Source organism: Crocodylus porosus, unplaced genomic scaffold (assembly GCF_001723895.1).
Source record: "Crocodylus porosus isolate Cpor-Errol unplaced genomic scaffold, CroPor_comp1, whole genome shotgun sequence".
Taxonomy (NCBI): domain Eukaryota; kingdom Metazoa; phylum Chordata; order Crocodylia; family Crocodylidae; genus Crocodylus; species Crocodylus porosus.
Genome location: NW_017728906.1, coordinates 171780334 through 171796877, shown reverse-complemented (window position 1 = coordinate 171796877; position 16544 = coordinate 171780334). Strand labels below are relative to the sequence as shown.

The following is a 16544-nucleotide window of genomic DNA, read 5'->3' as shown; positions in this document are numbered from 1 at the left end:
ATGGACCCTCTAGCCACATCCCTCTTGAAGTGCGGCACCCAGAACTGGATGCAGTACTCCAACTGCAGCCTGATCAACGCTGTGTAGAGGGGAAGGATCACCTCCCTGGACCTGGTTGTGATGCATCTCCAGATGCATGACAAGGTGCGGTTAGCCTTAACTAACCGCTTCCTCGCATTGGCGGCTCATGTTCATCCTGGAGTCAGCAATGACTCTGAGATCCCTTTCTGCCACTGTGTTGACAAGACGGGTGTTCCTCAGCTTATAGATGTGTTGCTGGTTCCTTCTGCCTAGATGCAGTACCCTGCACTTCTCTGCGTTGAATTCCATCCTATTCTCATCCTCCTACGTCTGTAACCTGTCTAGATATAGCTGGATTCTGTCCCTCCCCTCCAGCATGCCCACCTCACCCCACAACTTGGTGTCATCAGTGAATTTGGACAGCATGCATTCTATACCCACCTCCAGATTGCTTATAAAGATGTTAAACAGTACAGGCTCCAGGTGTATACCTAAGGAAGAAAAGACAAATGCGTGAATACAGAATGGGGGATACCCTTATACCCCAATTTCTCTTTGCTTATAGTTTCTAACATTTTCATTCATTCTCTTGTTCATAGAAACTTGTCTAGTAACGTTGTGATAGAGGAGCAATCAGTGCTGGTCCTGTGGTGCTTCCGAATTAAACATTTATCACTGAAAGTTAATTATATGTAGTATTTACATACTGAAAACAGTAAATAGGTTAATATTGAATCTCCTTATGTTTTTAGATCAGGGCTGTCAAACTTCCCGAACAAAAATAACAGTAAGTATAGAAAATTACTATTATAATCTGTTTAAATTGTCATCTTGAATGCTAGAAAGGACGCTGTAAAAAAAATAAAAATGATTAAAATAGAACATGAATCTATTATTTTATGTTTTTGTCTCTGATCAGTAAAGCTAGATTGGATAAGTTTTATTTTAAAAATAAAAATATATATCCCTACTATGTCGTTTTACACCTTTTTGGTAAAACAAACCAAAATGCATCTATGGCAGAAGTCAGGGCAGAGGTGCACTGTAGGCCATTTTTAGGTGTTATTTCAATTGCAATTAAGTACTCTCTGCATGATAAACGTTGCTCAAAGGCAGGGTTTCAAGTGCAAAGGCCAGGTCAGTGAGGGAGGGAAAGTGGCATTGCCCCTGCTGACCACCTGGGGGAGCTCTGAGCTCAAACCTGGTCAGTAGCACAACTATAGGTATACCAGCACCATGAGTTGAAATATGTGCATGGGGGGTATATTTTCTGTTCTGTTGGGACCCAGTGTTAGGCAGTAGAGGTAGGATGGTAGAGGATTCACCTATCTCACCTCCACCACCACTGCCCACCTCTGCCACTGGAACTGGGGCCTGAGCAACATGTGGGACATATTCCCTCCTCCAGAGCTGGGTGACACCTGCTGAGAGATTTGCTAGGCAGAGTGTGGGGTGGAAGGAATACTTCTCCAACACAGGACCCACTGGGGATTCCCTTCCCATAGTACTGGGCAAAGTGTTGAGTGGGGGGAAAAATGCTTCCACAATGGAGGCAGGCAGGCAAGGGAAATCCCTTTCCTGGCTGGAAACAGGCAAACAGAGAGGACCAGGCATTTCTCTCCTGCAAAGCCAGGCGCAAGGGAGAAATCCCTCAACTGCTCAGAGCAAGGTGCCAGAGATTCCTTCTCTTTGTGCTGGCAAAGTGTATGGGGGTATCCCCCCCTCATGGAGTTGGGTGCAGGGAGAGGAATCCCTCCACCACTGATCCAGGGGTACCAGGAGCCAGGATTTCCCCTGCATACCTGGATCCATTTGAAGAAATTTCCCCTGTGCACCTGGATCCATGGGAGGGAGGAGGTGGGAATGGGGATCTTCCATCACTGGGATGCTGCTGCAGATAGGTGTCTGGTGATGTCAAGTGTACCAGGGGAAAAAGCACCGTCTATTAGAATTTTAAAGATGTAGCCCAACCTTGAAAAGTGAAAGGCCAAAATAAGGCCTGTGATCTTACAAACAGCTATTCCCTGGAGTCTTCCTATTACTGCATATACTTCACTTGGACTGACAGACTGAGTGTAATTAATTTCCAAGGATTTGTGTCTGTGTGAAGGGACAAAAGTCACAGGCATATATGGAGTACAGAGTAGCCTTAACTTTTGACTTAAGTTATTTTGTTCCAGAAAATGTTTTAATAATGGTTTATTTCTGTAGATAACTTAAATTTAATTAAAAAACTTTTTCTGTGTCTCATGCAGGGTTTTTGTAACAATTATTTTCCAAGGGAGATAGACTGGCTTCTTCAGGCTCTTTAAGTATTTTAAGGAAAACATATCTAGGCTTAGGGATAGCGAACTGTTAAATCAAATAGAAATTTTAAAATATGTTATTTACAATAATTTAGATAAATGTTTTGAGCTATTTGAGTTTGCCCTAGTAATGAGGAAGATCAACCATTCCATATTTCTAAAGCATCTAGCATTTTTTGTTAATTAGTAACTTATGGACAGCTTACTTCAGATCCAGAAACACCTGAGATCCAATAGAGACTTTTACATTTTAGAAAACACATGAGCCACTGCTGCTAAAGTTCTTTATCATTTAATTGTTTTACCACTTCCTTTTTGAAACATTGAACATTCTTTCTCATTTTTATTTTGTGAGACAAAATGCATATGAAAATCAATTTGAAAATAGCTTTTTTTGACAGTGGGTTTATTTGGAACTAATTCAAGCCTAGATAATGTTTTATCATGGAAAAGTACTTTGATATATGGATCGTTGGACTTGGTGCATTTCTAGAAGTAGCTTTTGGAATACTGTTGAGGAGCCAGGAGGAAGAGCTTGAATTACGTATTTTCAGGATCTTAGAATAATCCTAAGTAGAAAGCTGGAGTTAAGAAATGAGTAGCCTTGATGGAGTGAGGACCTGTGGGTTCTAATGCATTTAAAAAAGGTCAAATTTTGAACCTAAAACCATATAGCTGTTTTGTTTTTCTGAAGTTTGGGTTTTTAAAAGTTTTTACAAAAAAAAAAAATTAGCTTTTAGTGCACAGGTTCCTAATATAAGAGCACTTATGTTGATGTATTAAATGACAAAATGGCAAAACATTCTGTACTTCATAGATAAGAGCAGAACTAATTAAATGTTGATGTTATATTCTAGACGGTAAGTATTCATATTAGAATGATTGATAGCTTAAGATTGATAACTAAAAGCAGTTGAGAACTAAAAAATAAGTGAACAAGTACTGTTGTGTCTTTATATGCGTCTTCCTACTCCACAAATGTTAACTGAGATTTGAAATTGAAAGCTTTGAACAGAAATCAATAATTGAACAACAATAAATGCTTTTTTTAATTTGCCTTTCAATAGGGTTCAGTACCACCTCCTTCTCCAACACCTAATAAGGAGATGAAGAACAAGGCAGTTCTTTGCAAACCTTTGACAATGACAAAAGCTACATACTGTAAACCTCATATGCAGACAAAATCTTGTCAGACAGGTAACAACTGAATTTTAATAGAAGCATTTATTGCAGGCTTGATGATTTTTTTAAATACTGTATCTATTTGCAGCCCAGCCCAGCCCCCCCCCACCTGAAGAGACGGCGGGTTGGAGGGGGAAGTCGCTTATCTTGGATTTGAGTACAGGGCAAGGGGGCAGGCAGTTGCTGCAGCTCTGACTCCAGCCCTGAGCCCAGATCATGACCAGAGTCATAGCTGCAGTAACCATGGTTCCCTCTCTACCCCCACTGGGTTCTGGCTCCGTTCCTTCCCATGGTACGGAGCACATGCAAACTGTGGCCCCAGTTGCACGGCAGCAGCAGCTCTTGGGCACAGGCTCGGAGAGGGATGCAGAGGCTGGCAGAGGTCAAGGAGCATAGGCAGCACGGATGTAGGCACTGTATGGGGGGCAGGCAGCAGAGAGTACAGGCATTACAAGGGGGGCAGGCAGTTGCGGGAACAAGTGGTAGGATGTCAAGGTGGCTACTTTCTCCTGTGCCTCTGCTTTCCCTGCTGTAGCAGTGAGCAGGATGAATTTAAGATGACACTCTGATAATTTGATTCTATACATGGAAAATTATAACATTTATAATTTTTCTATATATAGAATCCAGTTACTGGGGGGGTCATCTTAAATTCATAATGGCTTTGTATTCAGGTAAATGCAGTCTATTGGTGTGGAATATGCTACAAAATGGGGTTTTTTCTGAGCTCTTCTTGTAAGGTGATGTCTGTTAAGTCCCTAACAGTATTTTATCTTCTTTTTAAAGAAGATGACTGGAAAAAAGAGTATGTTCCAGTGCCTGTTCCTGTACCTGTCTATGTTCCGGTGCCTATGCACATGTATAGTCAAAATGTTCCTGTTCCTACAGCAGTTCCTGTTCCAGTAAGTCAGACAAGAGCTTTATCTTTAAACATTATTTCATTCATTTGTGTCTAAGAGAACACTTTGGGTTGCTGTCAGTTTGTAAGTTGTAGTTGTTGATTGACCCTCCCTTTTTAAAGAAGAGCAGCGCTCTGCCATTGACACTAACTGGGCGTCGGACTAGATGATCTGCTCAGGTCCCTTCCGACCCTAGAAACTATGAAACTTCCTGGCCCATTTTTCAGTAAGCCAAGCTCTTACGATGCTGATCTACTGTAGCAGCAGTTTTAAATTATACTTCCATCTGTTGAATGCAAATGGGCAATCAGTAGGAAGCAATATGGGAATAAAGGAAAATGAGAGATTTTGGATCTTGAAGGGATGGCAAAAAAGAGGAGGAAACAAATGCCAAGAAGAATGTGAGAGCTGAAGGGAAAACCAGGGTGAGATTGGGGTTTTAAAACTGCCAGTTAGTTAATCTTGTTAATAGTTATCACTTACATTGCACTTTACATCTAAGTGGTAAAAAGAATTTTGCTCACTTTACAGGTGGGGAAAATGAAGCCACAGAAAGAAGTTAATGACTTAACCAATGCCACAGAGAGTGGGTAATTAGAGTCAAAACTAGGATTAGAACTCAGGAGTTCTGGATGCATTCATAGATCACACTGTAAAATTGTGTGCTTCTCACAATGCCGTTTTTCCCTCCTCTGTGTCATTTTTTTAACATTCTGGTTCAGCCATGTTTAGGGTTTTCTACCTGTCAGTACTTGTATACTAGATTCTACTGAGAGAGAAGTCTCTAAGCCATGAATGGCTTCTTTTAAAAGATGGGTATAGTGAGTCTGCATTTCCATGCTTACCTCTGTTACTGGTAGTGATATATTACAAGTAAATTTTTTAAAAAGTGATTGATTTGTGTTTTGCATAGGTGCCAGTTCCAGTGTTTCTGCCCACCACTCTGGATAGCAATGAGAAGATCCTTGCAGCAATAGAAGAGCTGAGGGGCAAAATCCCCTCAAATTCTTTGGAGGCTGAGCTACTGACCATAGCAGAGATGATGCCTGAAGGTGATGGGAAAACAGAAACTACTGATCTGAACAGTATGTTTTTATTTCTGTGACCCATGAATCATTTTGCTTGTGTGTGTGTGTGTATATATATCCAAAGGGATTTTAAAATTGCATTTAGATTTTTTTAAATGAAAAATTGCTCTTGGTATTCTTAATTTAATTGAAAATCTTCCCTGTTTAAACCATTTCTAGACTATTCCAGTATAACTGACATGAAGATATTTAAAATAATTCCATGACTCAGTTGCAATGGCAAAAGACCTAGAATCCTTTTCTTTGCTTGGGCCAACCATCTTCTTTAATATGTCTAGTTCAAAACAAAAACTCTAGTAAAAAAAACAAAAGAACACTCACCACATTCAGGAAAGTTTACCTCTGCCATTGTGTCTGACCAGTTCTCTGAATGGCAACAAAAAAAATCTATTCTTGCAGCAGCACTTTCCTGTGGTGTTTTTAAGTGCATGTGACTTTGAGTGACTTAAAAGCCCACGGAAGCTTTCCCTTAGCCTTTTTTTCCACTGTTTCCTCCAAATGTATCCAGAGATGTATGCACATATTTTGGCTCTGATATCCAGGAGAATTACAAGGCTGCAGAAGTTTCATCTGTCATATTTTAATGCCTGCAAAACCAGAGCCATATTCCCTTCTCGGCTGATGAGTTGGAGGCATTACAGGACAAGCTTTTCCAGGTTGCCATATGCTTTTTACTAGATCTGTTGTCAGAATATGCAAATATCTGTGGATGGAGCCCTTCCTATGGAGACAGTTTGGTGCCAAGCTTCTTTAAGAAGTTAGGAAGATTCCCTTTTCACTTCTTCCCTCCTTTTTTGGTTTATCCTTGAGTTGCTTATTCCTCCTTAACCCTTCCCTCCTTGGTTCTTACATGGAATCCAGACTCCCTTAGCTAACAAAGCAGGATAGGCAACAGTACACCTCTAGTTTGAAAAAAGTTTGCAAAATAGAAAGCCAAATATGAAATGATAGTTGAACGCTGTCTTGCCTAGCAGAGTAAGTAAGGGAACGCTAAGTTTCTGCATTGTCTTGGCAGTCACAGGAAGCAATTAACTGGAAAGTGTTTTTTTTTAAATTTAATTACAGGTGTAATAATTGAATCAGACCTGCTAAACTCTGATACAGAAACACAGACAAGTTTGCCTGATGTTCCGTATGAACCAGACCTTGATATTGAGATTGATTTTCCAAGAGGTACTTGGCTATGTTTATAATAATCTGAAATATTGTATTGGTAATCTTCATAACACTGTGGATAGTAAACTGTATAGCCATTTCTTCAGGACAGTTTTGACTGTAGGCTCTACAGGTCTTCCTCCTTTTGGAAGGTGACTGTTCAGCCTTTGCAGACAGAGGATGTTTAGAAGTAGAGCACTTTGCTCTGGCTCCAGCAGGAGGAGGACAGGGTGGAAAAAGTTGTCTGCACTGTTCAGCTGTAAGCACGGGCTTGGGAAAACTTGTAGAGCTAGAGGAAAATCATGGAAATATCTCTGTATTGCCTGATGCCTGAATGGAGAGTGAAGTGGAAGCCTGGATGAAAAAGGAGAAGAGCACGCTTAATATTTAGCAAGTAATAAGCTTGTACCTTGCTCTTTAGTGGAGAAGGTAATAGAATTTTGCGGAATTGTCCAATTGCCCATTCCTGTCTTTAAGAGTGGTTCTGATTTAGATTGGTAGAGACCTCCAGAGGCCCTGATCGGTGAACAGCAGTCCTGTTCTTGGCCGCCAAAATCCCTTCCCTCCTAGCTCTTCCCTGAATGCACATGGAGATCCGTGCCTGGAGACAGGGATCAGTTCAGCTCCAGCTAAGCTCCCATCCCAGATGCCAAATACTCTTGGGCATTGCAGCAACCATTTTTGCTGCAGAAAGTTCCTTGCTTTCTCAGTCCTGTAGGTAAAGTAGAACATCCAGAACTGGGTTTCAAGGATTACTTATTAAGATGGACTTTTTTTCCTCTGAGCAAGCATAGCAAGGTACCTATTAGGTTTTTTAAAGCTTCTTCACTGTATGGAGGCTTGAGGTGCAAGGATAAGGATATATGCAAGAGTGTTCTCCCACTTCTGTTCAGTTAGTTGTCACTGTATTTATATCTAACAATCTCCATTGTTTGGCAGAGTGTCTAGGGCTAAGGTGCTGGAGTTAACTGGTTACAACATCTAGGAGGTTATAATAGAACCTGTTAGTCTCAACAATTAGTCTTTATGTCTTCTAATGTCATGCTGCTTTATACTTATTTATTATTGGGTCACTTGTTCATTTACATATTGGCTGAAATCTATTGATTTCATTTCTAAAGTTTGCATAAGTGAAAGGAAAATTGGAAAAAGTCATGCATTATGTTTTTTAATAAGGTGCAGAGTCCTAGTGGCTTAAGAAGTCATTAAAATGTTATAACACCTTTGAAAATTGTTTTAAAAATAACTATTTTGATACTTACTTTCAAAATTCTGAAACCTACGCCAAATATATTTGCCTTGTAATTGATTTATGTAGTTTGTAATCTTTGATCATGTAATTTTGCAGACATTTTTAATAATAAGTTTTTAATATTTGCAGCGGCTGAAGAGCTTGATACAGAAAATGAATTTTTGCTGCCTCCTGTTTTTGGGGAAGAATATGAAGAACAGCCAAGACCTCGATCCAAAAAGAAGGTAAAAACTAAAAATCTATTGCTAATTAATATTGTAATATGTCTTGTTTATTCTTTGAGTTGGAATAGTACATGTGTTCCAGTCTTTAAATTAATTCAGTATACAACTTACTTCAGTATTGTTGTCTGGCAGACCAAGTAGAATATTAACTCCTGAAATCTATTCCCATCTTTGATAATGATTTCCATAGTCCTGATCAGATCACTTAACCACTGCTTCAACTTCCTTATTTATGAGCGGAAATAGGAATGCTTTAAACCTGATGTAATGTTGTGGGGAATTGTGGAATGAGTTTATGATATAAAATACTTTCAATTCACATGCTTTGCTGTGTAACAGACTCAGCTGTACACGCTTCATCCCAGTCACAAGTCCATTGATACTCCTTGGTACTTAGAATATTGCCATCATTTTCTGAAATTTTGAATGTTATCTGAACGCAGTTATGTAATGCCATGTTATATGCCGGCAAATGGAAAAATGTCACTGAGATGAGCATAGGGTCCTTACTGTTGCAGCTCTCAATATTAAGAGAGATTTATCAACTGCTGTATATACAAGCTAGAAATATTTTCAATTGCTCATACTTTTCCCAAACTTTAAATTTTCCAGTTTGAAGTTCTCGGGGCTTATAGGGCTGACTAAATTTGGCTCCAGCTTTTCCCAGGAGACTCGCAGGGACCTGGCACCTGAGATTCACAAGCCCCTGTGGGGTCTACAGGGCAAGGCAGCAAATTTGCCTGGTCCTGGTGAACCACATCCTAATGCCAGTAATCAGAGTTTGTTTGCATTATGTCTGGGGCAACCCACAGCCAGGTTTCAGACAGGAGCTGCCCAGGTCCCGATGCTGATGACCGTCCCACATGTTCAAACTAGAGCCATAAAAAACAGCCACAAAGATGTTCCATATATTTTCATGGAGAATCTTTGTGGCTGGTTTGATGTTTTATGGTACCATAAATTTGCTGAATGTATGGGACATTGTATTTATGGTGCAAGTATATTATTCCTATCATAAATATAACTTGTGTCAGAAACCAATGTCAGCATGTTGAATGAAGTGTATATGTTATAAGAAACTTACCTCCTGGCTCTAGCTGAATTAAATATAAATAGCCTTAAAATACTTTTACAATTTGAAATCTTCCTTGGAATGAGTCTATAATTGGCTTTTTTATTTAAGGGTCATATTAATATTAAACACATTATTTCAATAATAGGGAGTGAAGAGGAAAGCAATATCAGAGTACCAGTCTCATGATGATAGCTCTGAGAATTCAGAGTGTAGTTTTCCCTTCAAGTATGCATATGGTATAAATGCATGGAAGCACTGGGTAAAAACTAGGAATTTAGATGAAGATCTGCCAGAATTAGAGGAATTGAAATCAAGTAAGTATTCCCACATATCTTTCATTCAGGTGTTATTATTTTTATTAATAAACCTCTGTATTGGTCTGTATCACTCCTTTTTTTAGAAGCTAATTCCCAAAACAGATATTTTAATTTGTATTTTCAGTGCTCATTAAGTTCACATGAACAGCAAGATTATTTTACTGTAGAAACTGTTTTTCCCTTCCTTTTCTGCCCCCACCCTCTTACGCCCAAAATGCAGGGGAATTTGGGAACTTTCAGAATTTACTGTGACCCCTTTGCGCTTCTTACTGACCCTCACCTCTCTTTTGGGTCTCCTTTAACTGCACAGGAGGGGCACCCTACTCTTCATTAGGGCAGTGGTTCTCAACCTTTTCAGATTCAAGGTGCACCCCTCAGTCTCAAGGCACTCCTCAGAAAATGCCAGCTCTTAGTTTTCACCTCTTTATTTTACTACAGAAAAATAATCGAACAATTCTTCTGTTGCAAAGAACTCAGAAAGACCACAGCATGTCAGAATGTTTCTAACACTATTGATTCTTGTTTAAAATCTCTGGGGTTTATCTTGTGAATCATGTTGCACACCTAACAGTGCTAACATTGTGTTGCATCTCAAGGCGCCCCAGGGTGCTGTGGTACCCTGATTGGAAATTACTGCTTTAAGGTATCTGCATCTGGGAACGATGTCAGTACCAGAATCCAACATAGACTCTGCTCCAGTGGGCTTAGGTGCCCTTACTGCAGTTCCTGTAAGTGTTCTGTGATATCAGCGTTTACTTTTTTTCTTGGGGGCCAGGCATTTCCACTGTTGTTCTTCAACCCCCATATATCTTAGCTTTGGATCTCAAAAGGTTCCTTTGGACCGTTTTGCCTCTATCTTCTAACAGAAGGAACAGTAGATTCTGGGGATATATATAATGATCTTCACCCTATAGCAAAATGCAGTGCAGTCAGTATATCCCTAAATTGAGCAGCTTGTGGTCCAGTCTTTAACCTCTGAATTTGACTAGAAATTCTCTGTGGGGACCAGTATACCACTTTTTCAAAGAAAACCAGATAGAAATACTGTTGTGTAATGTAGTATACATTTTCTTTATTTTGCAGCAAAATCTGTGAAATTAAAGGAAGACCTATTATCACATACTTCAGCAGAGTTAAACTATGGATTGGCACATTTTGTCAATGAAATTCGAAGGCCTAATGGAGAGAACTATGCACCTGATAGCATTTATTATCTGTGTCTTGGGATTCAGGAGGTTAGTAGAGTCTATAGAAACAAAAAGTGGAGCTGATATTTTGACTGCAATATGCTGTAATAAAAGATTGGGCAGGGGTGGGCAAGAAGTGGCCCACTAGCTTATTCTATTCGGCCCGCAGGGCCTATAAAAAATGTGGAAAATTAATATTTTTCTTCCCTTGGCTGCCTGTCATGAAGCCCTCAATGGCTTGCCAAAACTTAGTAAGTGGCCCTCCACCCAAAATTATTGCCCACCCCTGACATTGGGTGTAAGCACAAATATTTATTGGTGGATTTATATAGCAAATGCAAATCCACGGAGCCAAGCAATAGCCTTCTTGTTAACTGAGTTCAAAATTAATTCGCCTCTTAGTTTGTGGAGGGGACACTCCTCAATGTGCACCATTGTTTGTGTCTCTCCACAAAAGCACTTCTTACCAATTGATAAATAGGCATAACTAATGTAGAAATTATGATTTGGAAGACAGAAAAGCTGTTGTACATGTTCTTTTAAACCTTTTGCTAAGGGACAGTAAAGGAATGTATAGTCTAAAATGTCAGTTTTCCATGTGTTGTGTTGTGTTTGTGTTATCATGGGTGATTGTGTGTGTGTATGGCTTGCTCAATCAAGATGACTTTGGTAATACAAAGTGAAACAAAGAGTAAGTTCCCTGTATACAAAATGAAGATAAAATACCTTTAAAATATAATACATCATAGAATCATAGAAATTAAGGGCTAGAAGGGATCTCAAAAGATCAAGTCCAACCCCCCTGCTCTGGGCAAGAATACTGCTGCGATCAAATGATCCCAGCAAGATGTCTGTCCAGTTTCCTTTTGAAGATTTCCAGGGTTGGGGAACCACTTACAAAAGATGCTACTTGCTGGTCCAAATAATAGAATATCATGGGGAGATGAAGGTCAGGTTAGCACTAAGTTTAGCGTGTAACATGGTCTTCAGAAGGGATTGGTTTCCTATATATATAATGTTTTGGAATGGGTCAGGGAAACCAAAATGAAGTGCCGACATTTGAGGTATAATGAGATATGGTTGAGAGAGGACGAGACCCCTGTCCCAGAAGAACAAGATGAAGGTCTTGATATAAGAAGGGTCGCAAGCAGCACCCACTTCCAACAGGCACAGAGGGATAATCCTGACTTAAGAAAGATCTTTGAGAATGAAGTGCAGGATGACTCCACAGAGGATGACCCATGCTGTGAGGTAAGGGGAGAACTCCTTTATTGGGTCAAAAGGAGAGTTGGGGAAGGAGAGAAGATCACTCGGTTAGTTGACCCAGCCACATTTTGTAAGACCCTGTGGCAGTTAGCACCCCTCTAGGAGGTCATTTGGAGAGGAAAAAGACATCAGCTAAAATCTCCCACAGTTTTGGTTTTTTTTGACTGAGGCTTCATGAGGAAGTCACTTGCAGGTGTGCAGCATGTCTTGAGTGTCAACACATCAGGGAAGATAAGCCACCCAGGGCCCCACTACAGGTTATGCCAGTGCTAGCAATTCCTTTCTCTAATATTGCATTAGATATAGTGGGATTTTAACTGATCAAGGCAGAAATTTTATGCCTGGGGCTATATGGTCAATGTGCCATTCCTTGGAGATCAACCACCTCTGCATGTCCATATATCACCCTCAAACTAACAGACTGGTGAAAAGACTGAATTGTACAAACAAGCGGATGCTCCAGCACAGTGCCTAGAGTGGAACCTAAGAAGTGGGACTTGTTGGCACCCCTCGTCTTTGTGATTCACAGTGCCCTGCAGGAGTCAACTCAGTTCTCCCCCTTTGAACTGGTATGCAGGCATACGCCCTAGGGTTTAATCCAAGTACTTAGGGAAGAATGGAAAGGACCGAGAGCACTGTTGGTTGGGGTGGACACTTACCATCATGAACTGCATGCTCAGCTAAACACCGCACAACAGATAGCTAGTGAGAACTTGAGAGAAGCTCAACAGCGTCAAAAAGCTGCACGTGACGTAAGACCAAAGGCGCAAGAATTCCAGAAGGGTGAGAGGATGCTGGTCTTACTGCCCACCTCAACTAGCAAACAACTCATAAAATGGCAGGGACTGTTTGAAATCCTCCACCAAGTTGGGCCCAGGGCTTATGAGGTCTCCTGACCAGGACACAGGAGAGAGACAAATCTACCACGTCTAGTATTTATGCTTTTTGGTAGGACAGGGCATTATCAACTGTTAGCAGACAAGGTGGAAGTTATCTGTTGGTTCCTAGCCCCACGCAACCAGAAAGAGATGCACTTCTCTTTCTTCTGAACACAAAAGAAGTGGCAGGCAAGTCAGAGGTAGTCTCCCCCCTCTCGGGAGCTCATGAATAGCCCCTCCAGAGCACAGGCTACATGACGCTGTATTGCCCAATCAGTTGAAATATTTACAAATGGGAGATTAGTTGTCATGAACCCAAAGCCTTCTTCCACAAACTCAGTATACACGGTAGGAGCAAAATTTGCTATATCCTTCATATGTTCAAGATATACTAAACCTCATCTCGTGTAACGATTGTGCACAGCTATCAGCAGAGCATTTGTGGTCAGCCCTGATGAAGCACAAGAGAGTATTGACTACTTCTAAATAGTTCATCCATTACTTGAATGTACCTTGATGGGAGTGTTCTTCCACAAATTCCTGAAGCAAAATGCCAGTTGTTGGCAGATGCACTAATCCAGGGGTTTTCAGCCTTTTTTAACAAGTGTACCCTCTCTGCCTCAAAGTTTCAGCTCATGTACCCCTTTATATTTTTCTCTTGTTTTCAGGGGGCAGGGTGGGGAGCTAAATCTCCCCTGTGGTGAGGGAGGGAGTGGGGCAGGGGTAGGCACTGGACAGCCAGGATGGAGCCACAAGAGCAGTTCATCTGGGGAGTGTGGGCAGAGAGGGGTGGCTCCTGCTGCTGCCCGCACCCTGGCGGAGGCTCTGCTCACTCCCAGAAGCAGGGCCGGGGGGCAAGGGCAGCAGTGTCCCTCTCTGTGGACCACACGTGCCACCCAGATTGGGAAAGTGGGTTTGCATGTGGCAGCCGCCACCATCACTGCGCTGCTGCCACACCGCTTTCTTATGGCTGGTCGCACGTGCGGCTCTGTGGGTTAGTGGGCCAGGCGGCATGTGTGTGGCCCGCAGAGGGGCACCACTGCCCTTGTCTCCCCAGCCCTGGTCCTGGCAGCAGGCACAGAGAGTAAGCTAAGGTGGAGGGCAGGAGGCACTGCTGTGTACTGCATGAGGCTGGTGGCACCTGGCGCACCCCTTCCCCTCCCCCAGGTAAGAAGCAAAACATGGGAATGTGCCAAGGGAGACGCCGCTGCTGCAACCTGGGGTGCGCTCCATCTCTGTCCATCTGCCCACCCGCCCGCACATACCCCCTATGGCCTTTCTAAGTATACCTAGGGGTACATGTACCCCTGGTTGTAACCCCTGCACTAAACTTTCACTGCTTTCCTTCCTGCTTTGCCGTCATCATTTCTGAATGCAACAGCTGTGCTACAGGAAAGTTGATCAACAACATCATAATCTAATCCTTTGCTTGAACTGGACAATTGCACAATAAATTTGTTTATCAACATATACCATATTGCTTCGAATCTTATCTTTTGTGTTCTGATAGCACAGTTGTACAATTTTCCTTTTGTTATGTTGGTGGCAGTGTTTTCTGCAAACATTCTTTTTGTCCAACGACCTTCAAGTGAAGCAGTGAAATGCTGATTAATTGCTGTTAGGTGAACCATGATGAGATGGAAGCCTCCCAACTGAATGATTACTCTTTCAGTCTCTTCCGACTAAGCCCACACAAATTCACTTGCTTTGCAGTGCAATGCAATGCCTGATCAAACGTTGTGACTATGTGCTGTTGTCCCAGGTATCCTACAGTTGTTTTACATTGCATGATGACTGTCGAAATGGTGTCATACTTGGATGCCGGTGCAGGCAATATGGGACAAAGTCCAACAATTGATGGTGGTGAAGTATCATCAGAAAGAAACTGGTTAAATGTTGTCCACCCTGGTACAGCAGTATTTTCCTGGTTGTTGGCTGATATTCTACCCCGTTTCCATGGTACTGCTGCTACTATGAACAACTGTGTTGTTGAGCTTTTCATTCATGTTACTACCCATACTATGAGTGAGTGGTTTTAATGACTTGTTGTGGGTCATCATCTCTGGAATGACTTTGTTAAATTCAAGTGCTGCATCCTTCCAGGTTCTTTTCCTTCATATTATGCCAGTGTTTTCTTCAGTCTCAACTCAGAGCAATCCCAGCTGGGTCATGAATGACTATAGGACTCCGGGAGCAGAGCTCAGAGTGCTGGGGGCTCAGGTGGTTTTCTCCTCGATCCTTCTGGTTACAGGTCACAGGCATAGGAGGGAAAGAAGAGTTGCAGAAGTAAACAGAAGACTGTGGCACTGTTGCTATTGTAAAGGCTTCAGCTTCCATGACCACAGTCCTCACTTCAGAGAGAGAGGCAGTGATTTGTTGGGAAGGGACGGCCTCCACTTCACTCATTCAAATGGGGAAGAAGCTCATCTCAGCCAAAATGGATGACCTGCTAGACTGGGCTTTAAACTAAGTTTGCTGGGGTATGAGCAAACCACTGGTCCAAGCCTACCAACTGTCAACCACAAAATCAGTAGGTCGGGCTGCACAAAGGATCTCACTCCTACCCAAGCCCAGAGACAGGACTCTTCTAGGAGTTCAGGGAAGCCTAGGGCCTCTGACGGCAGGCTCGCTTGCCTATACACAAATGCCAAGAGCCTGGGCAACAAACAGGAGGAACTGGCCCTTCTACTAAAGAAATGACAACGATCTCATAGGGATAACAGAGACCTGGTGGGATTCCACCTATGACTAAATCATAGTTATAGAAGGCTAGGAAGATTTGTGTTGCAAGGAAGGGCAGAGGTGTAGCTCTCTGTGAAGGAGCCGTGCACTTCCGTACAAGAGATTAGCAACCAAGGAGGGAGACTTGAGACCCTTCGAGTAAGAATATGGGGGGAATGTAGTGACAGGAATATAATGGTAGAAATCTACTACAGACCTCCTAATCAAGAGCAAGAATTTGACCAAGAATTCATTATGGAACTGGCTGAGGCTACTTGCTCTTGCTGCATGGTTGTCATGGGTGAATTCAACTTCCCTGACATCTCATGAGAAGAGCAGTCAGCCAAATCCAGTTGGTCTCAGTGCTTCCTCACATGCATTGATGGCCTGTATTTGTCTCAAGAAGTCTACCGGCCAACAAGAAGCAAGGTGCTGCTGGACCTGATAATGGCCAAAGGGGATGATCTAGTGAGCAACATGAGAATCAAAGGGAAGCTGAGACACAGTGACCATGAGCTGATCACTTTCTCTATCCACTGCAAAGCTGGCAAGTTGGTCAGCAATGTTGAAGTCCTTGACTTTAGGAAAGCTGACTTTCACAAGCTCAGGAAGCTAGTTGTTGAGGCCCTGCAAGGCCATAATCTAACAGGAAGGTGAGTGCATGACGAGTGGTTGGTCCTCAAGGATGTGATTCTTGAGCACAAGACAAGTTCATTCCAGCCTCTAGAAAAAGTAGCAAAAGGGCTGGGCAATGCCCTTGGCTCAGTAAGGATATCATGGACCTTCTGTGTCTAAAAAGAGAAGCTTATAAAGGATGGAAGACGGGAAACACCACTAAAGAGGAGTATTCAGCACTGGCCGTCAGCTGTAGGGAGTGAACTAGGAAAGCTAAGGCTGAAACTGAGTTCAAAGTGGCTACACAAATCAAGGACATTAAAAAGTCTTCAGATATGTGGGAAATCGGAGGAAATAC

The 16544-nt window shown here is 42.0% G+C and overlaps 1 protein-coding gene across 2 annotated transcripts in view; it reads left to right on the top strand.

Moving 5' to 3' along the window:
- Positions 1–16544, top strand: part of ZMYM2 (zinc finger MYM-type containing 2) — a 101415-nt gene that overhangs the window by 65155 nt on the left and 19716 nt on the right. For both annotated transcript variants that reach the window (XM_019530207.1, XM_019530206.1), the window contains 8 exons: positions 774–808; positions 3395–3524; positions 4296–4411; positions 5322–5493; positions 6562–6669; positions 8033–8127; positions 9348–9516; positions 10603–10754. In XM_019530207.1, the coding sequence (XP_019385752.1) occupies positions 774–808; positions 3395–3524; positions 4296–4411; positions 5322–5493; positions 6562–6669; positions 8033–8127; positions 9348–9516; positions 10603–10754 (977 nt within the window). The remainder of the gene's footprint in view (positions 1–773; positions 809–3394; positions 3525–4295; positions 4412–5321; positions 5494–6561; positions 6670–8032; positions 8128–9347; positions 9517–10602; positions 10755–16544) is intronic.